The sequence below is a fragment of the Melanotaenia boesemani genome, chromosome 19 (genome assembly GCF_017639745.1).
Source record: "Melanotaenia boesemani isolate fMelBoe1 chromosome 19, fMelBoe1.pri, whole genome shotgun sequence".
Lineage (NCBI taxonomy): Eukaryota > Metazoa > Chordata > Actinopteri > Atheriniformes > Melanotaeniidae > Melanotaenia > Melanotaenia boesemani.
The window spans coordinates 15,245,231-15,271,378 of NC_055700.1; the positions used below are offsets into that span (position 1 = coordinate 15,245,231).

The 26,148-nt window shown below is 37.5% G+C and overlaps 2 protein-coding genes across 9 annotated transcripts in view; both read right to left on the reverse strand.

The window, feature by feature from the left end:
* Positions 1–8,204, reverse strand: part of bmpr1bb (bone morphogenetic protein receptor, type IBb) — a 58,144-nt gene extending 49,940 nt beyond the window's left edge. For 2 of the 5 annotated variants that reach the window (XM_041969845.1, XM_041969840.1), the window contains exons 1-3: positions 8,056–8,204; positions 6,377–6,459; positions 5,310–5,379 (exon numbers count right to left, since the gene is read on the reverse strand). Coding sequence is in view for 1 of the 5 variants with exons in the window: in XM_041969844.1 (XP_041825778.1) it covers positions 1,138–1,201 (64 nt within the window). In the remaining 4 variants the exon portion in view is untranslated. Of the gene's footprint in view, positions 1–1,137; positions 1,263–1,513; positions 1,674–5,309; positions 5,380–6,376; positions 6,460–8,055 lie in introns of those variants that run through there. The other 3 variants (XM_041969844.1, XM_041969842.1, XM_041969841.1) reach the window with 3 other exon arrangements.
* Positions 8,205–8,535: 331 nt separating this feature from the next.
* The window catches only part of pdlim5b (PDZ and LIM domain 5b), a 35,720-nt gene continuing 18,107 nt past the window's right edge, over positions 8,536–26,148 (reverse strand). The window contains exons 4-15 of one of the 4 annotated variants that reach the window (XM_041969903.1): positions 19,661–19,694; positions 17,141–17,163; positions 16,281–16,301; positions 16,136–16,162; positions 15,648–15,802; positions 14,745–14,772; positions 12,468–12,631; positions 10,676–10,856; positions 10,356–10,536; positions 9,852–9,972; positions 9,649–9,764; positions 8,536–9,554 (exon numbers count right to left, since the gene is read on the reverse strand). In XM_041969903.1, the coding sequence (XP_041825837.1) occupies positions 9,465–9,554; positions 9,649–9,764; positions 9,852–9,972; positions 10,356–10,536; positions 10,676–10,856; positions 12,468–12,631; positions 14,745–14,772; positions 15,648–15,802; positions 16,136–16,162; positions 16,281–16,301; positions 17,141–17,163; positions 19,661–19,694 (1,141 nt within the window). In that variant the 3' untranslated portion in view covers positions 8,536–9,464. Of the gene's footprint in view, positions 9,555–9,648; positions 9,765–9,851; positions 9,973–10,355; positions 10,537–10,675; positions 10,857–12,467; positions 12,632–14,744; positions 14,773–15,647; positions 15,803–16,135; positions 16,163–16,280; positions 16,302–17,140; positions 17,164–18,841; positions 19,366–19,660; positions 19,695–26,148 lie in introns of all 4 variants that reach the window. The other 3 variants (XM_041969904.1, XM_041969905.1, XM_041969902.1) reach the window with 3 other exon arrangements.

A 26,148-nucleotide genomic window follows, 5' to 3' on the forward strand; every position in this document is an offset into this window, starting at 1 on the left:
TCCAAACTGAGAGTTCACTGACTACTATCTAGTGCAGGTAAGTCAAAGACTACAAATAAGCACTTAACATAAACCCACTTCAAAACACTGCAATATCCCCTTAAACTGCCCTCTGATCCTTGAAATGTAATCAGCACATTGTGCCTTTCCAGCAAGTGATTGTATGTAGCCATTCATGAGTGACTGCAGCTCCACATGTGTCACTACCCAGAGGAAATTAACAGCTGTAGCTGCTCTTGAACACCTGCAATAACAATCCCGGGTGTAGCAGGTTAGCTAGCAGCTACTCTCTTTCTTTCTTGTAATCTGATCCAACCTCTACTCTAAATTCTTAGAACCAGAAGAGACCTGAAAGGCGAGGAGAGAAGCTGGTCTCTTCTCAGACTGAATAAAACCCGTAACTAAAGATGAAGGACAAATGATTAGTGTAGCCAACTCATTTTCCCCTTGGAAGTTAATTTGAAAAGCAGAAAAATCTCCATGTCTGCATCAAGACTTTTGAAGGCAGTAGTTGGAAATGTTGAGCAACACTTTTTTTTAAAAAAAAATGAAGGACAATTAATTGGGGGGTGGGACTTAAATCAACATTGCATTATTAATAACTTTAAAATCTATAAAATATTTTGATGTTAAGCTAACAAAAGCAGGCAGTAGTTGAGTCCGGTGTGGTACATTGGAGCCAGACCGAATGAACCTTCACTAATTCATTTATGAAAGCATGTAACTTTTCTTTCAGTGATGTAATCAGTCTTCAGTGCCACTAACAAAGCAAAACAAGAAACTTAATCACCATTATAAACACTGCTACCAAGGCTTACATTAGGCTAAATGCCAGTGAGTAGATCAGTATTTTGATATTTTAAAAGTAACATGAGACACCTAACAGAGAAATTGTGGTCTTGACTCAGTTTTGACCAGACCTAAAGGGACTATTTAAATCTACTGAAAACTTGATTGAGGAATACTTTATTATATCTCTGAAAAGCCAGGAAAATCACAATAACACATGGTTAATGCAAACTCCTACAAGAACGAACAACAGCTGAAACCACCCTCCACAATATGACAGACAAATACCACAAATAGGAGTTGACAGCTCCTGCAAAGTGATATGCAACATGCAGTAAGATGACTCACCTTTTGCTTGCAGTAGTAGTTTCCTTAATCCAATGTTGCAGCCCTTTTCATGAAGTGTTGACATGAGTTTGTCACCTGTCACCTGTTTTGGCTGGTTCTCTAATCCTGCAAGTCCTGCCAAAACCCTGTCAGGAATTGCAATGAGTATTGTATTTGAGAGCGTGTTACCAAACAAAGCTGTGTGCTTCTGGGAGCAACAGAGGCTTCTCAAAAATACCATAGAGGCAGCTGACAAAGTAGCAAGAGTCAAGGCAATGCTACACAAATGCTCCTCAGACAGTGCACTCAGTGCTGTCTCTATTGTAGATGTGACAGAATAGCCAATTAATGTATTAGCATGGATTCATAAGATGTGTTATTGTGAGGACAGACTCACCTGATATAATCTAAAGAAAACCAGCTTCTACAGTTACTGTAGCATCCTCTTTATCTTCCACTACCCCCAGGATTTGAAATGCAAAGCTCTGACATTAGCGCATTTCCTCACAGGCCATCTCACAGGTACGACTCTAAATGCCCTCTGTACTCTCCCAAATCTATGGAAAAAAGGACACGTATGAAACATATTTCACAGTCTGTCATCAAGGGCTGAGACGCAGGAATAACATGAACAGACAGAAATTGATTTCATCTGTTTTCCCATCTCCTCTCACAGTCTGAGTGGCACTCGATGTCACAAGCTATTTAGTGGACAAGCATGAGGTTCCCCTGCAGAATCGGACACGGTGCAGAATATGGTCAACAGTAGAACAGACGTGCTAAAGTCTTCAGAACAAAGCTTCACAGATTATCCAGTTGAAAGAGCAAACTGTCAAAGGGGATCATTATTATGTGTTTTGAATGAGGTGAAACAGAGAACCTTGTCTTCATACACAAAAAAGAATTTATGACTTTTTACAAAACCCTCAGTTCCATAAAACATATTTCTGTATTCTTGACACAATATTATATTAGGGAAATAACATGCTGAGTAACAGCTGGGTAAAGCAGAGGACTGCTGAGTCTTGGACTTGGTCAAGGTGACTTGTGCTGAGTTTCTGGGTGGTCTTGCAGATCTGTCTTTTCTTTATAAAGCACTAAGTTAAAGCATAATTATGGACAGACATCCTGGCTTCTACCTACCTGTCAGACATGTGTAGCAAGGAGCTGGAGAGACAGTGTGTGTGCGTGTGTGTATGTGAGACTGTGCTCACTTTTACCTCAAAAACAAAATAAATGAACTTCACTATGAAATAATACTATTTTTTTTTCTTTTTCCACATTAAAAGATGCACATACATACATTGACACACAGCTGCTTTTTATTTGCCAGGATCCAGACGCAGATGGCGATACAGTGTGAACTTTAACACACAGATTCCTGACATTCTTTCAGGGTGTGAGTTACTCTCCAACTCAAACTCATGCTTGGCTTCGGCTTTCTTTACTTTCTGGCCAGCAGGTCACTGTCACAGAATGAGTCTGGGTGAGCCTCTATCATACAAACAAGCTGTTATTGTCCAGTCTAGGTACAGTAACACTATTTTCCACAGCACTGCGTTGATTTAGTTCCCTTTCTGTACAGCACATAAAGCACTGGTGGAGCTGTGTCAGCTTATTTTATTGTTTATGATGGGTCTTGTAGTGGCAAGTGCATTGCCTAACGTAAAAAGAATGCTAATTAAAAGATGCAGCATGCCAGCTAGCTACTGAAATCAGTGGGCAAATTTACTGAACCCATGCAATAAAAATCTTTCTACAGTATGCCAAAAATATCTTAATGTAAGTTACAAAAACCAGCAGTAATTTTGCTATAGACAACTATATGTTGTTCAATCTATGGCTACGAGCAGTAATGATCTTTTATTATGTACTGACCACAATTATCAGCAGCAAACATAACACATGCACAAAAGAAATTGTTAGGAGATAGTAATTCTTATCTTTTTGTCCCGTGAAGACATTGCTACTACTATTAAACTACTACTAAACATCTTCTCACAAATTAAAGTAACGAGAAAATATGTATAAAACTGGAGCATACATGAAAATCTTTTTTTTTATTATTATTACACTGTTGCCCATAAAGTTGTAATAAAAACTGTTTTACCTGCTCTCGTGAAATGCTTGTGACAATGTGATTTATTCATGATAGGAAGGGTATATCTTCTCATTTTATCCAGTCAAAGCTGGTGGCTGACGTATAAATAGGAATAATAAGAGGATTTTTTGAAATCCTATTTATACATCCGCCATAATCTTTGATTAGGTGCAATGAGAAAATATACACTAGGAATGTGGGCTGCACGGTGGTGTGGCAGTTAGCACCGTGGCCTCACGGCAAGAGGGTCACTGGTTCCCTCAGCTGGGGAGGGGTTTGAACAGTGGTCTTTCTGTGAGGAGTTTGCATGTTCTCCCTGTGTATGCGTGGGTTCTCTGGGACCTCTGGCTTCCTCCCACTGTCCAAAGACATGCAGGTTAGCTTAAGTGGTTACTCTAAATTCTCCCAAGGAGAGAATGTGAGTGTGAGAGGTTGTTTGTCTCTCTGTGTTGGCCCTGAGATGGACTGGCGACCTGTCTAGGACAGGCTCCAGACCCCCGTGGCCTTTAATTGGACTAAGAAGTAGAGAGAATGAATAAAGAGAAATGCTTCTACAAACAAAGTTATTCTAATGTCATTGGCAACAGTGTATATTGAATCTTAATAAATTTAACATTTTGAGGAAAATTTTTTATCAAAAACAGAAATCATTGTGATGGTTTTGTCTTGTAATTGGTTGAGGTTGAAAACAGAAAATACTGAATACACTGTACTAGTTACAGTTATACCATCTCAAACATCTGATATCTTGTATCCAAAGAACACCTCTGCTGATTTGGTTAGCATTTATATTAATATTTTCAGAAATTTAACCCAGATTTGATTGAATTTAAAAAAAATACAGAGCAAAAATCTGGAAGAACTTGCTTCATTAGGCTCATGGTTGCTGAGGCCTGGAGTCTGTGACACCTGCTAGACTCTGTAGAGGGGAGCTAAACACTCTGGACAGCTCTCCAGCTCATCTCAAAGTAAACCCAAAGAAGCAGAAAAACATGCGCACTACCATGCAAGACTTTGAATTAAAGGGAAACTAAAGTTTGGTGAGAACCAAGTGTTGCTAGTGCTTAAAACATTATGAAATTTGACTGACTGACTCAGATTTTTATCGTGATCATATAATCGAAATTTGCACACAAAGTTGTGTAGGCACAGATGAGATTCATACTTTTCGTCTTTATGATGCTCCCTAGAGGTGAAGAATAGGTTTACTGAACATTCAGGAACTCGTACCTAAAAAAAATTTTGTTTTATTTCATGTTGAGGATTTCTTGCAACTTAAGCATTTTCTATAAGAACATGCTACCAAATCTAAATGGATCAACAGATAGATTAATTATTTCTCTGATAACAGATGATCAGCGCAATCTGTCAGTTATCTTTGCTCATTTCCTACAGCATAAATGATGTTAAAAAATAGGTTTTTGAGAAAACAGATTTTTATAAAATAGAGAATCAATGGGGAAAACAAGAAGGCAAGCCCTTTAAAATAAAATTAAAAAAAATCTGTCCATCCTTGTTTGATAAAAAAAAGAAAAAAAAAACAGTTTCAGCTATCAAACACACACACACACACACAAACACACACACACAAAAAGTTTCATAAGCCCAGCTCTGCTAATACTCAGGTGAAATTAAAGCTTCTGAGAGTATCTAAAATTTACTACACTCCATGAGAAGTTGATCTTGTTCATTTCCGGCACTGCAGTCTGTAGATGGAGCCTGTGTCTCGCCAGAAACTTTAGAGGAGAAAACCGGATTCTATCATAATCATTGTGGGTTATTTTACATAGCTTGTCAACAGACTCAGCATAAAGTCAATTAGCTTGCCACTTTGTAGGCAAATTGCTGCAGAGACAGCATTACAATCTTAAAAACAAACACACACACTGGCTGGACTTTGCCAAATACTACCTCCGCTGCAGAAGAATCAACACTATCAATACAGTTTTTAGCTTTAAGTTACACTTTCTTTACAATATTACTGGTGTGGAATCACACCACATTATAATTATGATGAAAATATGAACTATGCCAACGAGCTTAGAAATGTTCTCAGGCAGACTGATAAGAAGTAGATCATAGTTTGACTTACCATGCAAGCATAAGGGATTAGACAGTATCCTGTCACTGTACCCAGCCAGAGCTCCAGCACTTGTCTTCCTCTGGAAAAAATAAAATAATAAATGAGTTATTAGAAGGAGCTCATATGTCTGCCATCTACAACTGAAAGGACTGAGACTAAATTTCAAGCTCAGGTCATTTACCCACTTTGACTTAAAGCCAATCATGTAAAGTACCCCTTCTCCTCTTCTGTACTTCGATCTTCAATCACCCCCAAGTCATCCTGTGCCATTTTCTTCTTCTATTTTCTTTTTTTTTTTTTTGCCTTTCTTTCTCTAATAACAGGATGTCTGCTTTCTCTCTCATGGTCGCTGACCTACCAGGCAAAGGGTAGAGTAGCTTGTAGCTTTAAGTAAATCCTGTTGCCTGCATTTGTCTCAGAAGCCATGGATGAAACAATAAGTGGGGCATCTGTGCTTACACATCTGTATTCATTGAATTAGGGCAGAGTAGAAGTAAGAAGATTACTTCTAAGTGGAACATGATCAACTGTGCTGTGCCAGTGTTTTTGGTGCTGATGGGATTCAGAGAAATAAGCAACAGATGATGATGATAATTATGATGGTCTTAAAATTGAAATTTAAACTTACTTGAACAATTTGGAGTAGAAGCAACAACCTGATGACCTGATGAGTTTTTAAATCCATCACAACATCTGAGAGAAATTAAATTCATGTGCATGAAATTAGAGTGAATGATGTTTGGATAAACTATTTCCATGGCAAGTCTTGATATGTAATGTTCCCCTATCACTGCACTTATAGAGGAGAATAAACCAAAGGAAATCATGAAAACATAGAATGTTCTGGCATCTGGAAAAGACATTTAAAGAAGATATGTCTGGGATCGAATCCCTGTCCGTTCGCATCTTGACAAACTGTGTTTTTATCATTTATCACTGTGCTCATATTACATGATTGTGAGATAATGAACTCAAGTCTGGTGTTTCTTCCCTTTTATAGCCTTTACAAATCTGAGTCTCACATCTTTCAGCTTTTCTGGTAAAAACCTCTCCCCTCCCACAAATTGAGTCATTACCTGAAAAGTCCTCAAATACTGCTCCTATTCAGCTTGTTAATATGCAGCAAATGATCTCCACCCGGATTGGCTGGACTTGCTTCCTGTAATTATAAGGGAGGAAACTGGGGTGAGAGGTCATGGCTTGCTAAGTTTAGCCCTGTGGACAACCCCTCAGGCCAGTATCTACCAAGATAATGAGTGTGTTTTTTTTTATTTTTATTACATTTTTTCAGAATGGAACAATTGTGATTTAGTCTATAGGTAGATGCTTAGTTAAGTTTCAGTCTGCAGGTACGCTGGAAAAAGACAGAAGGCAGGAAGAGTGGGTGGCTTCTCCTGCACTTTAGCTGTAAGGTATTTTAATATTTTTATATTTTAATTCTTTTTTATGCCACTTTATTCTTCTGGTTTCAAACTCACAGATGTTTCTAACAGACAGGGCTGCCTTCATGGCTTGACCATAAAATGGCCTTACAAGAAGAACACACACACACTACACTTGCCTTCAGAGCTGGAGAGCCCAACACAGTAAAAGACTTGAGGCAGGAGTCCGTGGTAGACCACAAAAAGCTGCTATGCCAGGCTCCCTCACTTGGAATGCCATCCCCATCGTGTGTGTCAAAAGATGGGTGTTATTTCTGCCAGGAGGAACAGCACCAGGGCAAGAGCTGAGTGATGGTTTATTCACCCTCTCAATGTTTAATTATATCTAAACCCTCACCTTGGCTCGCCTCAATGAGCTTCTCTGTCCTGTAAAGTGTTAGACGTCTGCTGAGCAGTCATAGTCTACATCACAGACCTGGGTAAGGTGCAGCAGGTTGGATGTCATCCCCTCTGGGATCTGAGATGCTGATCAGCTGATTTCACAGTGACCAACTGCAGACCACTAAGTTTTGTGTTGTGCATTTAACTGTCAAAACATTAACATTTACTGCCTAACACCAACACACACACAGGCTGTGAAAAATCTCTGCAAAAATCTGAGTCCTGAAAAATGAACACAGTAACCAGGAAATCCAATTATCCTCAAAGACTGGCCAAATGTACATTTAGGAGCTTTTGATTTTGTCACATGATCTTCATCTGCTGGCCCACTTTACCATTCAACAAGCTGATAATTCAATTTTGGGGTCAACAAGAACATTAAGCTCTTAAAGCATTCACAGTACCTTTAATCCTTTACTATGTTTGAACAGTTGCAAATGTGCAGCATGTGGGGATGAAGACGATGAAAATGGTACAACCAAATAACATTAACGTTACTCCACTTTTGAACAGAAACAAAAAAATCTATAAGAATTTAAGAATAGCTCAAGCACTTTTGTTTGATCTTAGAGTAATCTTCATCATTTCAAAGATTTCAGTCAGTAGCGCAATAATCAAATCACTGATATGAATCAATTATCATCTTTATCTTAATACAACTCACGCGACAGATCACACATTAAGATGTAGTGCACGGTGATAACAGCACCAATTACTGATAAGCATCATAGCCATCATCATAGTCATCATCATCACCATCATCAGACTCAGGAACACAGTCTGGAGTCCCGCTGATCGGCTGCAGCTGCCACCAGCGGTTCAAGCACTGAATTCTAATGAACAGCAGCACGGACAACAAACTCCGGAGGCTTCAGCTTTTACTGGCGGAAGCTTGATCATCAACCACAAGAGTGCTGCTCAAGTCTCCTTACCGTCTCCTTTTCGCCTTAACAGCAGCCCAGCGACATTCCTGGCTGCGCTGATTTGAACTGTTTTGCGGTTTCTTCTTATTTGTGCGCCTCTCTTTTCTTGCGGCAGTTTTCCAAGTGCAGACTACCACGGGTTATAATCTCGTGTCGTCGTCCCCCCCGCGCGCACAGCTCCCACCTCCGACGTCTTCAAGAAGTGCACGTTAACAAACTCAGCTCATGTGAAGGTTACGCAATGTTGTTTTTAGGAACACATACGATGTCTTGATTGTGTGACGGTACATAGCGAAGTGGAATAGATTTATTAGAGCAGGAAAACTGACAAAGTGTTTCTCACATCGCAAATGGAGATGCTTTCCCACTTTCCAGCAGGTTTTTTTATATTTACAGATACATTTCCTTTGTTTCTGCAATGAAAGCGGAATAAAACAGCAACTACACAAACTTTTTAAGACAGAAAAACTGTTTCAGTTCATGCAAGTATATATTAAAATTTTTGTTTATTGATCAAATAATCCAATACAAGATGCAAACAAGTCCTAATGAGACATGGCAAAGTTAGAGTGGAGAGTTAAGGTCCTAAAACTGAGAAACTTTAACCTAAAATGTTTAAAATGCATTTTAATGACAGAAACTTGCTGATAAAGTTTCATGTGGCTGAGGCTAACCTGAAGTAGAAGTTACAACTACAGTATTTGATGTTCCTGGTCTTTACAGAGCCCTTGCAAAAATGTTCTATTAACAATAAAACAAGACCTGCACAGTGTATTTGCACAATTCTAACTGCTGCTTCCATTTAGAGGTGACGATTAAATACCATGCAAGTTTAATAAAAAAAAAATATGATACCAGCAATAACATTTCCCAATTTTATTTCTAGAACATGTTAAACACATGATCCCAGCTTACAAATAAATATTTATTTGTTCTTAAAGTTAAATAATCCTGATTTCTAAAGGTTGCACTGGCTTTCATAATGCATGGCATAGCTTTCCACATCCAAAATATTTTCTAGTATGTGACCCCCATTGGGCTCAGTAGGTCACTGCAGCAAACTCCATCATGATGAACACAAATGTCTCATCAAGAGCTCAACACCTCTAGCATAATTACAAACCCCAGACCCAAGCACTTAAATATCTACTTTGAAATACTAACAGTGCACCGAAATGTTCTAATAATAGCATATCCAGCTACAAAGTGATATGAAATAATAAGAAATAAGGAGAGCAAACTTGCAAAGTACTATAAGAAAAATAAAGCTTACAGTGGAATCTTTCAACATCCATTATTATCCCAAAATACATTATTTTAGCAAGCCAGGTCATTTTAGTTAAAAAAAAAAAGAAAAAGATCTGAATAAAATTCCTGCAAACTGACACTGTTTTCCTCTTTTCTTTATGTCAGTAAGGTCAGATGTTGACAGTGTGGGCGTGTTTCTTGCACAAAGGCTTGTCCTTTTTGGAGAAGAAAGACTGACCTTCCAGACTAGCAGAGCACACCTGTGGAGAGAGCAAAACAACAAAAAAGGAGTGTTGTTATTCACACAGTATTTGTAGTATTTACTAATTTGTTGCTGTGTTCTCATGGACCTACCGCACACACAAAACAGGTGTCGTGCCAAGTGAATCCAAGAGCCTCCAGGAACTTGTCCCCTGCCTCGATGGGGAAGTCACAGCCGTGGCAATTAGTCCCAAACATGGTATAGTAGTCTGTGTGATTAATGTATAAACAAAATGTTAGTCTAAAAAAGTTTTATTTACAATGTAGTGCTTAGATGTGGCTTCTTTCTTCTGCACCTTTTTCACAGTATGGTTGTCCATCCTCCATGTGAAACATGTTGCCTCTGATTGGCTGTTGGCAGGCTACACAGACAAAACAGGACACATGCCAGGTCTGTTTCAGGGCGTTCATGACTTCCTGCAGGGAAAATGGAAAAATGCCACAGTTTTTATGTTAGTCCTGTTTCACATTGTCCTAATATAGCCAATGGGCTTCTTAAAATTATTTGAATAAAGTTAGAATAGCTGTATCAATAGATTACAGTCTGTCACCATAGCTTCATTTGTACAATATAAAACTTAAGATTGATCTTGTTTTATCTATAGTACCAGTCAAAAACAGACAATAACATAAATAATGCTGTAGTTTGGGGCATGTAAACTCAAATGCAGGATGAAATATTAAACAGTCTGCATTATTTTTATGTTTTTATGTAAAAAAGTAAAAAAAAAAAAAAACATAATAAGTTTTCATTGAAAGCGGACAAAAGAAGAGTAAATATCTCAGATTTTTTAACCCACCCCAAGAATCTTCTCCTGGCAACGGGCACAGGTAGGAGCAAAGAACTGCTCATAGCAGCGCACGCAGTACACCTGGTCCTTCTCCTCCACAAACCCACGATCTGCCAGGGAGGAGTGGCAGTGAGCACAGTTGAATTCCTCGGGGTGCCATGACATGCCCATGGCCACGAGGAATGGGCCCCTTTTGAGAACAGGTGGGGGATAAGAGGCTAATCAGACATAAAGCTGTAGACAGACTTACACTCACTGAGCTGTGTTATTAGTAAACCATGTGTTATTGCTCCAAAGCCTTGACTGTCAATACAGTCTTTCTATCGTACCTGATGACGTTGCTGCATTTGCAGCACATCGGGGTGCGTGTACCAGCTGGGATGTGCTCAGCCCTCTGCACCAGAGAGTTGAGGTCCTCTGGATGTGGCTGTGGAGTGGGGAGGTCTGGTCCTTTTGGAGCAACACCTCCAACTTTTCCAAATGAAGGACCTGCTCCAACTTTATGAAGACCTGAAGCAGATGAGTTATGGGTCAGTATACGACTGGAAAATAGCTGGCAAAGCAAGAGCACTGAACATGAGTACAGGTATGAGCTCATGATTGATTCTGACTAAATAATAAAATGCTCTGTAAAGAATTCTCTTTACCCATTAATTAGAAATTTCTCAGCATTGCTGGAAAAGAAGAGTACAAGTTAGTTTTGTCTGATTATAAACATGACAGTTCTGTATTGGAGGGTTTACACCCCCGCCCCCCCATTTCTCAAGTAAGAAGTTGTTCCAACAAATTTTAAGACACCTGGAAAAATAACCCTCCTCCTCTCATGTCAAAATATTTGGAAAGGATGCACAGTTTTTTCGTCTCTCTCTCTTAAAGCAAAGAAGGTTCGCTCAAGAATATTATGCTTGGAACTGAGATTTACTGAGTTAAAAATGTAAAACCATTATATGCACTGGTACTTTATTCATATTTATCTACACGATTCTGTGATGTCACAACTAGTCAAGATCATAACTGTAGTCAAATACAGAGGCTACACAAAAGTCCTACAAGGCTCCCTTACTCATTTTCATGACTATACATATTTCATCCAACTGAATTAGTGAAGATGTGAGAAATTAAACCATTGAATCAAATGTTGTGTTGCATCGGTGGTAATAAGTTAATTAGGATGATATAGGAAATTAGATGTAATTAAATTAAATTTAATTAAATCAGTGTAAATGTTTGGATAAAATGGGAGTTTAAATGCAACTAATGTTAATCACTGGAGGACAAAAGTGTTAATTATTTTATAAAAGGTGAAAAAAAGTAGATATCGGTCTTTGTAAAAAACTGAAAATACTTTCACATGAGCTTAAAACTTTAGTCTTTAAATGAGCTGGATGCTGAATTCGGCAAATGACTAATTAATGGGCAAAATAACTGTATGGGTAGTACATTCCATTTAATCAGCCCTCTTCCACGTGGCCACTCTGAGATACGAGCCTGTTTACTTGAACACAAGTGTGTGCTAATCTGATAAATAACAGCCGACAGAGAGCTACTGTGTCCTCTGCTGCTTCCTCCTGGTGGCAAAGTTTTAACAGCCAATTCTTGAGGAAATTATGCTCAGGCAAATAGCGCATCTGATATCGTGTGATTTTTTTTTTTGTTTTTTTTTATTATTTATTTGTAATAGTAGTAATGCTTATAATAACCCCTGACCAGCTCCTTTCAGCAAATATTAATGTTGATCAATTCAAGGTTTCATGGCAGGGATTGCTGAATTTAATGAGTAGCTTTCACACAAAATAAAATCCATAATTCTGAATTTAACAATCTTTTTAACACACGGGATCTTGGGAAAAACCAATAATTTAAGCTCATAAGCGAATACCTCTAGTTTTTATAGAACCCATAATATTAAATGACTTAGTGTAGGGTATTAAACCTGCTATAAATGTTCTAGCTTAGCAGCAGGAATTTAGAAGAATGGGGTTGCCCTCTGTAGGCTAAAATAAGCAACAACACATAATAAACTGTCCTGGAAGAGGCAAACCATGATGATTTAAGTGGCAATAAAGAACAAAGGTAGATGCAGAGCAGGAGAGGATTCCTACACATTATATGTTACTTTACCTGATTGACCTTTAGGTAGGAAGAGGGCTTTGTTCTGGGCTGCAGGGGTCTTAAATGTGGATGCAGGGGCAACATTCCCATTCCTGGGTGCTGCTGCAGATTTGGAATATGTCTTTGCTGCAGGTGATGTGTGCAATGTGGGAATGGGTTTGTCAGCTGGTTCACTAGGAAATAGATACACATCATATAAATCACAACACACACGGCAAAAACATGCAAGGACACTTTAATATATGTTAATGCCTCTTTTTATTACTACTAATACAATATGAAGCTTTATAAACTTGATTCTCTCACCACTTGTGTTTCAGTTGCAACAGATCTGTTAATAATAATAAAATCCACAAGTGGCAAAGTGTAACAAATTAAATTAAATCTCAATATAAACTGGGTCATCTGACCTGCAGCTTGGCTCTTCCAATGCAAACACCTCACCAACAGACAACATAATTATGGAGTGTTTTTGTACAAGGATATGGGCCGCCCAGTCTCCATATGTCTCCACAAATAATGGCAGAAGAAGGGAATTACAGCTTTTTGCTGTATAAGTAACTCCTCCTTGGATAAATTCTTTCATACTCAACTTTAACACCGGTAAAATCAAATGTTGTAATTTTACTGGGCTTATAAAGTGGTTATTGCTTTAATCCTACTGAAACACTAACTACAAAACACACTATGATGCAGCAGGGGCCAGTTTTGTCCTGGTGGCACAAAATCTCCAGTCACTGCATTTCAAGAGGAAACATGGAGTGGAAGTCTTTCTAGTCTACACCTTGTAAGCTTCCATATCTTTTCTTTCCAACTGGACCTTCTAAATATATATCTTAATATCTTTTTATTTAGAAGTAGCCTTGATGTTACTTGAGCTTGAGCTGTTAACCTTTGCAGATTTAGCTTATTTTGATCCTGTCTTATGGGATTTCTTTCATTAATCCTGCCTGTTATGTGTTTCTGTTTGAATAACTGGTAAACGATCAAACTGATTCAAAGTAGATGACTATTTGAACAATGAAAGTAGTCTTTTTAATCACTTCTGTTCACAAAACAGGATAAAAGATGAAGAAAACAAAAAGGAAACCAAGAATAAAAGAAAAAGAAAAAACATAAAAGCAGTAATGAAAATAAGTTTATTGAAGCAAAGAAATGAAAAGCTGACAAATGGAAATGCTTTGGTTAATGTAGAAAATAAAAGAGAAAGACAAAGACATGCTCAGAAAAATAAAGAATAAGGTGACAGAGAAAACATGAAGACTACAGAACTGCAACTAAAAAATTCATTTATGCTGTTTGTTTGTACACATCATGCACCACATTTAAATGAAATAATTACACATTAACAAATAAAATGTACCTAACAACAATGTGGGCGTCAAGGTTTGTTTTCTGGTCATTTGGAGTTGGACGGTCAACAGCATGTTTAATTCTCCAGATTATAACAGTAATTTTGCAAGTATACAAAATAAAGCTTAAGTTCATTATGTTGAAAATGAAATACATTAGACATAAACCATTCTTAACTACACATTTAGCACTCGAGCTGAAACGTCATGATGCCAGTCTCTCAGCTTGTTGTACTTGTGTCCTATAACTTCTGGATCCAACTTGTTCACTCTGATTTGCCCCATAAGACGAGAGAAGTGAAATGAAAAAAAGAAAAGGGAGACAGTTGGACAGTTATGGTAGGAGAAAACAAGAGAAACAAAGATAAAGGGAAAATAGAAAAATCATAGAAAATGCAAAGAAGCTTTCTTTCAGTAAGGTACATGTGTAATATCTCTCCCTTTCAGAGAATCAACACAAACAAATCTCACAAACACAAAGAAAGCAGGAATGTCCTTCTGGCAGGACTGACGTTAACCACATTACCGCTTAATAACCCACAGCTTCTAGTGAATGACACACTAGTCGGCTGACGATCTGGTACGAAGGCCAATCTGTTTAACTGGCAATTAAATAAACTTTAAATTGAAGTAGTATGGCAATGACTCCAATGCTGTCTCTACTCAGCCACCTCCCTCTGATTAAAGAGTTAACCATGATATTGTACAAGAATCAAATCAGGAAATTTGAGCTTAACTGTGAATCCCAGGCCCTTTTGAGAAAACCTTTAAAGGCCGATGCTGCGTATGAAACCCATATTATTGAGAAATGGTCATAATTATTTGCTTGCTGCAAATATAATAAAATGCATACAATCAAAAGACTGAGATGGCCTTACAGCATACACAAACCCATAGTAAATTAATTTATATTAGAAAACCATCAACCACTTACTTCTTTCCATTATTCTCTGGAATTTGGTCTGTAACAGGAAAAACAAAGACACCAATTAGAATATAAAAAATGCAGAATATATGATCAGTGAGAATGTGGCCTGACAGGCTGCTGGTCTTATTTTATGAGATTAAAAGCTTAAAAAGAAAAGTTAAACACTGACTGGACGTCCAGGTTCATTCTTGGTGTTCATTGCTGCAGAAACACCAAGCAGACTCAATATTTGTTTAATTAATGCCCTATGTTTTATATTTGATGCATACAGTTTCTAAGACCTTGTGCTTCACTTTATGGGAAAAGGTAATGCTCAAAGTCCGATTGTACGCTTGTCTTCTACCCCCTGGTGGACACGTTTTAGACTACAAAAATTTTAACATCACAGCAAATATACAAAAAAAAAAAAAAAAAAGAAAAAATATATATTTACATTTTGTTAAAGGGACAAATAAAGACTTAATTTTAAAACAATTTTAACTTTCTCTTCACTTTCTCCTCATGTTTTCTTTGGTTGGGCTTTATAGGGTTAAAGCATATTTAATAATTTGCAAGTGTTTATTTAGAGAACAGAAGAAAAAATATAGATTTCTTATCTCACTTCCTTTCCTTTCCTTTCATTTCACTTCATCATACAAAGAAACTAAAAACCACTATATGAGTAACAACTTTGATAGACAGATTACGAAACATAAAAAATAAATTATTTACTGAAAGGTTTTACATAAAATACAATCTAAAGATAAATATTAATATTGATTTAAAACATTTAAATGAACTGAAAACTAAATTATACTAATTCTTTAAATAATACCCAGCTAAGTTTAGTAAACATAGGAAGGTAACATGTTTCTAGAGCATGTTACAATTTTCTTGAAATCCAACATGATCACAGAGTTGTATACTCACCGTTCTCAGTGCCAGTGAGCTGGGCCAGGATACGGAAGGAGCGAGACTGAGAGGTGCCCGTGCGTGGGTGCCAGTCCTCCGTGTCCTCAATCAGGCGCTTCTTGCTGGCATCACTTAATGGGGACGCGTTACTCTCAAGCTCCACAACAGGTTTCCTATACAACCAGAACAACCATGAAAATAAATAAATGGCACTAGAAGACATTTGTACCTTTAGCATGCATCAAGGAGCTCATTGGGTATTACTGAAGTAATTATTTAAGTATAACTGTATAAAAACTAGATTTTGACCACAGGATTATAATGTTTAATTCAAACAAATGCTCACAAGTCCACCCTTGCTAACAAGTGCCACTGCAAGCAAAACACACAGTGCACATAACTGATATAAGTTGTGCAAAAAAGTGCTCTTCACATGATACAAATCACTTAAAAAGGTGCAGCTTGTACACAATGTGACCTATGGTTATCAGATTTTATTATTTTACCTCCTAGGTTTAGCTGGAGGAGGAGTTCTGCAGATGCGCAATGAGAATGTTGCGAAGGAAAATGCACAAAGAGAGAAACCCAAATTTAAAGTTAAATTAGTTGGCAAAAACACTGTGATAGTGTATTGTTTTGATCTTGACTTACTTAAGAATTTTCTCTGGCTCACTATTAGAGGGGGAAGCCACAGAGTAAAAGTTAGCCAGGTAAAAAAAAAAAAGCACTTTAAAAAGTCAGACCATTTTACCAGTTAAATTGGGTTGATCAATAACAGTGAGCAAGCGTAAAAGATGGAGAATAAATGTACTAAAATGACGTAGTTAAGTAAATCAGCTGCACACTAGCATTAGTGAGTGTTGCACCACAAGATGGGAGTAATGAGCTTTCTCAACATGCCATCTTTTCTTCCAAAAACAAATCTGAGCGAGTTTTAAAATACAATAATATTTATTCTGAATGTCAACATGCACAGTTCAGTGTCTACGTGTTGTCCCACACCGTGAGTCAGTTTAGGAAGTATGTGCAATTTGTTTCATTGTGCCTGAGTGTTTGTGTCAGGCTATTCTTAGCTTAAAAAAAATATACTGGCATTGATTTTTACTGGCCTTAAATAAACATACTGACACTGGTAGCAGATAAGCCAGACAGATGCAAAGCCGAGCAGCGTTACAGTAAGAAGTGTGACAGTGTTGACAGGCCTGGTAGCTCTGGGTATAAACACAGAACCAGCTAGCATAAATGCACCTGAGAGAATGAATGAACGCCATGAGCTGACCCCACTGGGTGTCCTGTGCTGTTCCAGGAGCTGATTATTTGCAGGATTGTTTGGACCTTAAAATAAGTCATGTAAGTTGGTAAACAGGAAAATGAGGCTTGTGAGGGTTAGCAGAAAGAAGGTGTAAGCATGCCTTTGGTAATCATAAACCAGAGAAACGTGGAGGCTACAGTCACATTCCACGTGGTTAGACGGCTACTGCAGCAGTCATTTTATCACTCATGAAACTAACTTGGTGTTTGTCTCTTCCTCCTCCTGTGAGCAAAGAAAGGGTACATGGAAAAAAAAATGAAGCCAAAAAGGAGAATAAATGGTGCAGTTGGAGAAAACAAGCACAGTCCAAAAAACCCCTTCTGAGAGAATGTGCACAAAGAAAAACACAGAAACCACAAAAAGAAGGCATGGAGGTCAGAACACAAAACACACACACATGCTTTCACAAATACACTCCAGAAATCTATTGTTTCAGACAAAAGAGAGACAGAGGAAATGAAAAAGAAATGGATCTAACATTACTTTATAAAACTTTTTTTTTTAATCATAAAGTTTTTTTTTTGTTTTGTTTGTTTTTTGTTTTACAAGCTATGAGACCAAAACCAGAAAATGATCTAAAATAACCCCAAACAAACCGCTGTCACAGCTACAGTTTGCAAGGTTTACAGCAGAGTGAGTTAAATTAAATATATTTGTGTGTTAAAAGAGTTGACTAAACCATTGGTGATTCAAAGCCAAGAAATCTTTAGCTTGATCTTAATTGCCTTTACTTTTCGATGACAGAAAAGAGAAATGAGTGTTAATGTACTTAATATTACTGTAGCTGTTAACAGTGAGCTAAACAGAGAGCCAAAAGTCTGCTGATGAAGCTGATCCATCTCCCTTTGCTGTGTTGTTATTGCTGAAATGATCATGAAATTTCTGCTGACAATTAACTATCATACAAATAATTGTGATGCCTTTAGTAATTGCATTTTAGTGTCATCAGCTTTTTTTTCTTCCATGCTCTAAAGCAAATCTGACATAGAGCGCCTCATGTCTGCTTCAAGTTATGGGTTCTGTTTCTTCACTTGGCTTGAAACCAACATGTATCTAAAGCGATGCTGTGCATTTCAATCTATGATGGTTAAAAAAAAAGATTTCTCATTGAAATGCAAGTGGTTGAGCATGAAAAGTGAAGTACTTTGTGATAAACAGTTGGTGTCTTTAGCGAAGTCAAGTTGTGAAATACTAGAAAGAAATTGTAAAGGACATCTGTCTTAATTTGAAATATTTCTTGTTACATGCATGAATGGAAACTATTCTAGCAATTATACAAAAATTATCAAAATTACCTCAAGTACTTGTAATCAAAGATAATGTACTAATTTAAACACAACGATCTGTCCCTGGTTTCTAAAAGCACGGGGCTGCTGGGATTTGGGATAATTAGAAACAAATGTTACACCAGGAGTTATTTTTGAACAGTGTGTTCGAGCAATGTCAATTACAGATATGAAGGCAGTGTCATCAGATACTATTTTTTCTTGATTCTACTCCCTCTTAAGCTGCTCTAAACAACACTTAAACTAAAATAAAAATACTAATTTAAAATATAAAAAAGGCACAGACTTTCCTTCTATGCAGCTGAATGAAAACAGATGATGCCCTGTTTTGCTATTTGCTTATTAAATAAGATACATATTTTGAGGTAAGTACAGTAATGGGGCACGAGGTAATGAGAAGATCAGAACAGGATATCTAATTTTCTTTAAAGCATTCTTTCAGACAGGCTGAACCACAAAAATGCCCACTAGTCTGCAGCCGTTGTGAGCTACAACTTCTGGACTTGTTGATTAATGCAAATGATGCACTTTAAATTATTGATAATGTTTCTTTAGGAAAAAGGCATAATACAAGTAAAAACATGTGACACCTTGGATGGATGAGTGTTACCTACCCATTAACATGCTCTGTGAGCCCCTGGCTCTCCAAAAGACCTCGCCTCTGTCCCATAGCCACCTCACAAGCATTGGCATTGGAGTATAGGTTGATAGGAGTGTTATACACAGAGGACTGTGGGACATTAGGTTGGGAGGAGGGGGCTGTTACTCTGGCTGGAGAGGAGGAGTTAGATGAGGAAGAAGAGGCAGACGGGGAGGTAAAGGCAGAGCGACCTGGGCTGGTTTTGGGAAGTGAATTTGCAGGAGCTGAATCCGGGGCAGTGAGGGTTGACTTCAGCAGAAACGGAGGCTGCGGTGGCTGAGAGGGGGCAGCTGGTGTGAAAGCCGACGACTCGGAGGGAATAGAGGCAACTTTGGGAGCACCAGGGGAGGACGAAGCCCAAACCCCACCGCTGACCCCCCCAAATGGCCGAGCTGTCTTGTTGTATGCAGGACTGGGCTGATTTAATGGCTTGGTGTATGTGTTGCTTGGCACGGTGTGAGTGATTGGCACAGGCTTAATGATCTCTTGAGGTTCATCCTGGATGAATGTGAAGACAAACAACATGCACAAACTGCAAATCCACAAAAAAAAAAAAAAAACTCATGCATGTGACCCAGCATTCCCACCAGCACAACACAACCACATAAAAAAATGGTGTTCTCACGCTGCTGTATGAATGAAAGCTTTGCCTTTGCCAAATAAGTTATAAAGGTGCTGTCATTACATCATCTCAGAAGGGGACAATTAGCATGCTATAAACCTCTATAATTATCAACAAACAGAGTTCACTTGTACTCAAACTGCAGTTATAAATGAACATTTTACTTCATACCTTGTGCACTCCATCATTAGAGACAGTGGTTGGTCTGTGAAGACAGAAAGAGGATTATATAACCATCTGCTCATATAACACGTTTACATTTATTTAACATTTAGCAAATAGAACCTTAATAAAGTAAACTTCAGTTTATGGTTCAAACATAGTTTAAATAGCTTTAAAACACATAAAGGATGGCGTTTACCTATTTTTTTTATTTATTTTTGTTCTTCTTCAACCAGTCTGCCTGCTTTCTATTATAGCTTCTCCTAGAGGTTTAATAAAGTACAGCTACACAGTGTAAATGTGTAAACAAATGCCCTCCTACCAGCACACAAATTTCAGTTTGGAATATTTCTTATTCCCAAAGATGAATCATAAGTTCACGTTTTTTGTCAAAGTTCATAACCTATACTGTATAGGTAAAGATAAATGGACTCTGAACAGCAAAAAGTGGAATATGTAAAATAAAACTGCACAATGTGTAATAAACAGATGCAACACCCTGCCTGTGCTCCGGGGGTCTTGGCACTAGCACACGGAGCCTACAGTAAAACCAGGAAGCCTGATTCAGCTGTATTAACACAAACTCTGTCCATGTTACACATTTCTGTGAGGTTTTGGATTGTTTTTTTCCTGTGTCTACTGAGGAACGATCAGAGAAAAAAAAATTAATGTTCGGAACAATCTCTTATTGAGGAGCTGCCCCGACATCAGTCTATTAATGTTACACATTTCTACAATGTTGAGGGTGTTTTTATTTGTACCTTAAAAAAACAATCAGAGATTACAGTTTAATTCATACGCTTTGCTACAATCTGAGCAATGACTGAAAAGTACGACAAGAGCTTTACAGGGCTGAACCTTATTTAGCCCTGGTTCATGAGGTGGGAATGGACAAGTGTCAGGAAAAGACCGCCTAAAAGACCCTGGTTCCTGAAAAAGGTTAGAATGTACTAAATTTCTCAGTGTTCAGGCTCTAAAAATTTAGATGATTAATAATAATAATAACATGTGATCTGTAAATAGGGTGCTAAAACATGCTAAACTGCGCAGTGTGTGTGGAAACACCATACAGTGCATCCATGCCTAGACTAGTACTGGAGTGCAGCAAACAACTGATTTACACTTATGACTGAAGCAGCTGCCACAGTTTTAGTTCCTGTGGGAGACGAGAGCAGCCTGCTTGTCTCTTCTTCTTTCTTATCAGTCTCTTGAGATGTTCTGGAAACTGAAGAATATGCAACAAACCTTTCATCCCCCTTTTGTTTTATTCTTGATACTCTCGAGTGCTGTCTATCAAAATATTACAATTCAAAAAGCTTTTGTAGTTTTCATTATATATCAATACATTGAAATATTACCATTACCACTACATAAAACCCTTCATGTCAAACTATAAATCTCTGTGATGCAACTTAAAAGTCTTAAAATTCTTTGCTAGTGAAGCATTAAAACTTAAATGCAGACAGAATACAATGTGTGAACACACAGATAATGTGTCCCTCATTACTCATAAAAACTAAATGGAACAAAAGCAAAAAACATACACTGAGTCAGAAAGGCTGATTCCGGACCAACCACTACAGTATGTCTCCTGACTCCCTTCCTGTCTCTGCCCTCTACCATATCAGGACAACAGTCAACAAACTCACACATTTCCTTTCTGACTGAGCTGAAGCGTATAACTGTACTTAGAAGCAGGTTGTTAAACAGCCCCACCCTGCAGTCAGCTGCATACGTCATCCCAGTTTTCCATTTAACAGCTAATATACAGTTTGCTTATTTTCCAATGAGCTACTCCTATGTATTATTATCATTTCTTATGGAGAAACGGCACACAGTGCCAGAGAAAGCTGCAAAAGTTCTAAAGATCAAACAGCACAACCCATTTTAAACAGAACTACATCTATAATGGAGCAGTATGCATCTGCTATCAGTGTCCCAGACTGGGACGACTGGGCGGATTCATTCTCTGTCTGTCTTTTCCCAAAGCAAACTGAACAAACACTTGCCAGGGTGGTCCCCTGAACATCTGCTCAGCTCAGACCCTGTGCTGTCCTGCTGGCTGCGTTGCCTGACTGACTTTTCCCTTGTTATCAGAAAAACACTCTGGCATTTGGTGTTTTAATAGAAGTATTGGTTCATCTTGATGTAAATGGATATTACTATGAGGTTAACTGTTTTTTGTGCTGAATGATGGCTTTAATGACAAGTGTAGTTTTACCTTTCACTTTGGAGCTAAAACTTCTCTAGAAACATCCCTTTATTATGCTTTTAAAATATGTGACTCAGTAGTAATGACAAAAACAATGACTGAACAGGACTAAACATATAGAGGGGTTCTTGCATTATACATGATCAGTCCACAAACTTGAGTATGCAAGTCCATCTGTCTATGAACAGTATGTAAAATGGTTCCTCTTGAAGGAAGAAAATAATGTTTTACACTTAACTGTGCTGCCACTGAGCACTAAAATTCATTTTTGGCTAATGCTAAATAAACTCTGCTACAATTGCAAAATCAAAGGCTGTTCTCATCTCCAAATTATTTGAGGTGTGCCATACTGATTAATCTTGCTCCAGGTAAAGAACTAGTCTCAGTCTGAACATGCCTGTTCCTCTCTACTGATCTAATCAGGATGTCTCGCTTTATTAGATCACAGAGGCAGATGGTCTGTGGATCACATTTATAAACTATGTACTCAAATAAAAGCTACCAAATGAGTGCTAGATTGAAATAAACATTAGACCGACTTGACAGCCAAATACTGTGATAGTAAAAGTGTTAAAGAGCATGGTTTTCATCAACACAAACGTCTCCATGTACCCTCCCTGTCTCATGCACACACAGATACACAGTTCAAGTATAAGAAAATGAGGAGGTTAACAGGAGGAGTAAGCCTGAGGGCAAATCACACTGACGCATTTCCACCCTGCCCGTCTCTCTGAGGGCCAAGAGAAACAGTCTGGTAAATGGCATTTGACTGAATGATGGAAAGGCTAATAGACAGCTTTTTCAGCATACACTCATGCCTTACCAGCTTTCATATATATATATAATTTTTTTTTTCAGCATAAAAAAAGGAAAAACCGCTCACATATAAGGACTCTTTCATTTTTCCTACATTCATTTCAGGCGCAGTTGAAGATGTAAAACATTACAGATTGTGGAAAAATTAAACATGTTTAAATGATCTGTAGTAACCCTGTGACTCCCAGCATCAGTCTGTCTTTCATTTTAATGCTTGGTTACAGTTTTGGCAACTTCGATTAACTCAAAGTAGGCTGGTATTCAGAATCTGACACAGATATTTTAAGTTAGGGGACAGGGCTAAGTACATGATATTCACATTCTGATATTATTTCAAAATCTTGCCAAGATGCTTAAAGGATTCCTGGAAAATGCAACACGAAAAGGAAGAAAAACCTGAAAAAACAACACTGGAAAGCAAAAGATAACTCCAGCAGAAGGATATTAAAATAGTTGTGGTAAAAAAAACAAAACAAAAAAAAAAAAAAAACACCATAGATATGCCTATTCTTTCATTGGAAAAAAAATTTGAACAGAAGGTTTCAAGGCACAGTTAAAGTTTTACAACTGTGGCAGTGCTAACTACACCAAAGTAAACGCTAATCAGTTTGTTACCAGACTGCTGCTGCTGTCAGTTGCCTAGATACCTCACCAACATGGCCATCACCCTGTGAGTATGTTTGCCGTTTGTGTTTGCACATCAAGCATTACCCCGTGCACTCGTCTACATCAGCAGTCACATGCGTTCTACTGACAGAAGGCATCCATGCCATCAATTTCCATGTGCCTCTGTATAAATAGTTCTGCTCTTCACTGTGAGAATGACTCTTTTCATGTGAGCTTTTCCCAGAAAATGAATGAATAAAAAGCTAACTGAAAGTGCCAAACAAGATATATTTAGGTTTGAATTAAAATACATTTCGCAGCACAAGTTGGAGCAACAAGAAGACTGAGAGGAGTTCCCTTGAGGCTCTATCACTGCAACCACAACAGAATAAACTACCCTGTAGTTTATATATTTCTCAAACACAAGTCCAAGTAATGTAAAAAGCCCCCATCCTCTTTTTAATTTGTCTTCCGACCACCACACCACATCTGGCTAGGGGAGCCAAGATTCAGTGGGAGTCTGGGCTCTATTGGATTGTCCTCTACTTCACCCTGTAAGCCATAGCTTGTTGGGTGAAGAGTTGTTGTGGTTATATATGAACATGTCTGCAGATTGAATCCAGAACACCCTAGCAGTTGAAGGTTTAAGATTTAGTAAAACAAATCTTAAGTTATGCAATCAACGGAGATAAAAATATACAAAAGAGAAATTTTAACTGTGACATGTTGATGTAAGTGGTTTTCATTAATCATGTAGTATTTTCTTCTGAGCTCATAAAAGGAAAAAAAATTAAGCTTTACATCAAATAAACATATTAGTATTTTCCATGATCTTCATAACAACAAAAATAAATAAATAAAAACAAATAACAAACTGACCTGGATCATTTTTGAGGTTTAGGAGCCAGAGGCACCAACAGCCTCTTGAACATGGTGTTTCATGGGACTGCTACATATTTTAATGCACATAAATAAACCTAAATTATGGTGGTTTCCTAAGGCTGCTTCCCACAAGCTCCTGGTGACATTAAGCGGCTCAGCAACATTTCCATGATATTAGAACAAAAAACTTTCATAAAATTAACTGAAAGATCCAGCTCATAGCAACAGCACGACCATGTTAACAAATAAAAACTCTCAAATTTAAACTTTTATTAAACCAGTCTGGTCTGTTCATGAAAACAACAAGAAGTATTCATGCACAAACCTATATTAGATCCAGCCTAATCACATATTAGGCTGGATCTAACAATGCTAGATACCAGACCATGCAAATTCAGACTCAACATGATATATGTTATGATTTACTATAAAGTCTGGATGACTGACTGGATAAGGAGGGCACTTCTACAGTTCATTTCCTTACCTTCACACTGGAAAATTAAGTGTAAGTGTATATGTGTATTAGGTGTATATTTTTTTCTTGTTTTTTTTTTTTTTTTTTTTTTTTTTTTTTGGTTTTTTTTTTTTGACTATGTGCAAACATTTTGTGTGTTACTATTAAATTCTGAGCTGGATGCCTTTTTTTTAATTTTGCAAAAGTAAATTGTAAATTTAGTGTGTTATTGTTTTAAATTAGCAGCACAACAGCTATTATCTTTGTCAGACTCCAATATTTGCAGAAGATTGCATATTACAGAACATCTGACGATGACTGAAACTCATTTAAACATCACCAGTCATAATAAATGTAGAACTGGACAGTGTTTCTTTTCAGTCGCATGTTTTCACACTCTTCATCCAGATGGTTTAGATCTTCAAAGTGTCTTTTTAAGGGACTACTTGAAGAATGTAAACTATGATAAAGTGACATAATGGGACAAAACTGTAGTCCCATAAATCTTCTCACAGAACTCTTGTAATGTTTTGACGTGAGCTGTGTTATCAGGGTTCATCAAAATCATAAATCAAATCTTGGGACAAGGATGGGAAAAAGTGGTGCTTAACAGAGGAAATTCCTTAAGGCTTGTACTTGTTTTGCTTCATTCTTAATGCTTTTGGTTTGGGTTTTTGGGTTTGGGGTATTTTAGAAAATAACTGCATAAAAAAAATCATGTTTGGAAATATTAGTACTTATTTCTTGGTTATATATATTTTTCAGATATTTCTTTCAAAAGAAGCATGTCTCTTTTTAATATTTTTTTTTATCAAAACAAATTGTGTCTTTTAACCAATGAATCAGATTTTTTCCACCTCAACTGGAAATCCAAATAATAAGCCAAGCACACCACAAATTTTGTATTGTGTTTTGACACTCCATGCATCACTAAGTAAGATAAACAAAACAAACACTCCACAAACCAGTCTCTAAAAAATGAAGCCATAAACAAAACAGCCTACAATCACACACTATTTGCAAAAAGAATACCTTTGTTGTTTGGTGTGTGATTTTTCTTCCCTGTAGTTTACATGTATTATGAGACCAAAATGTTTGATGTTTCCCTGTGTGTCCATTACCCACACCAGATTATATACAGTGGTGGGACAGGACTATTTTCAGATGGTTTTCCCACGATTAAAGCACAGAGACTCCTTTCTCCTTTGATGTGGTGATGGAATGACAGGACAAGCAAACCAGACTTTGAGTTTTGCTGTCAACATGTTTTACAGCTTTAGAAGTGTGCGTGCTTTGCCTCCATTTGTCTGTGTCTGACCCCAAAGCTGCTCTTCACTAGTCAAAAATATGGTAACAGTTCAGTCAGAACAAAATTAAAAATACCAATGAACATATTATCATTACAGTTGCTCACCCATTGTTTACTTTTATTTCCTCCTGGCAAAGCCTTTGCATCTTTTTTCATTGACACATTTGTTTGTTTTTGTATTTTTTTTTATTATTATTGTGTTGATCCTACTTCAAATT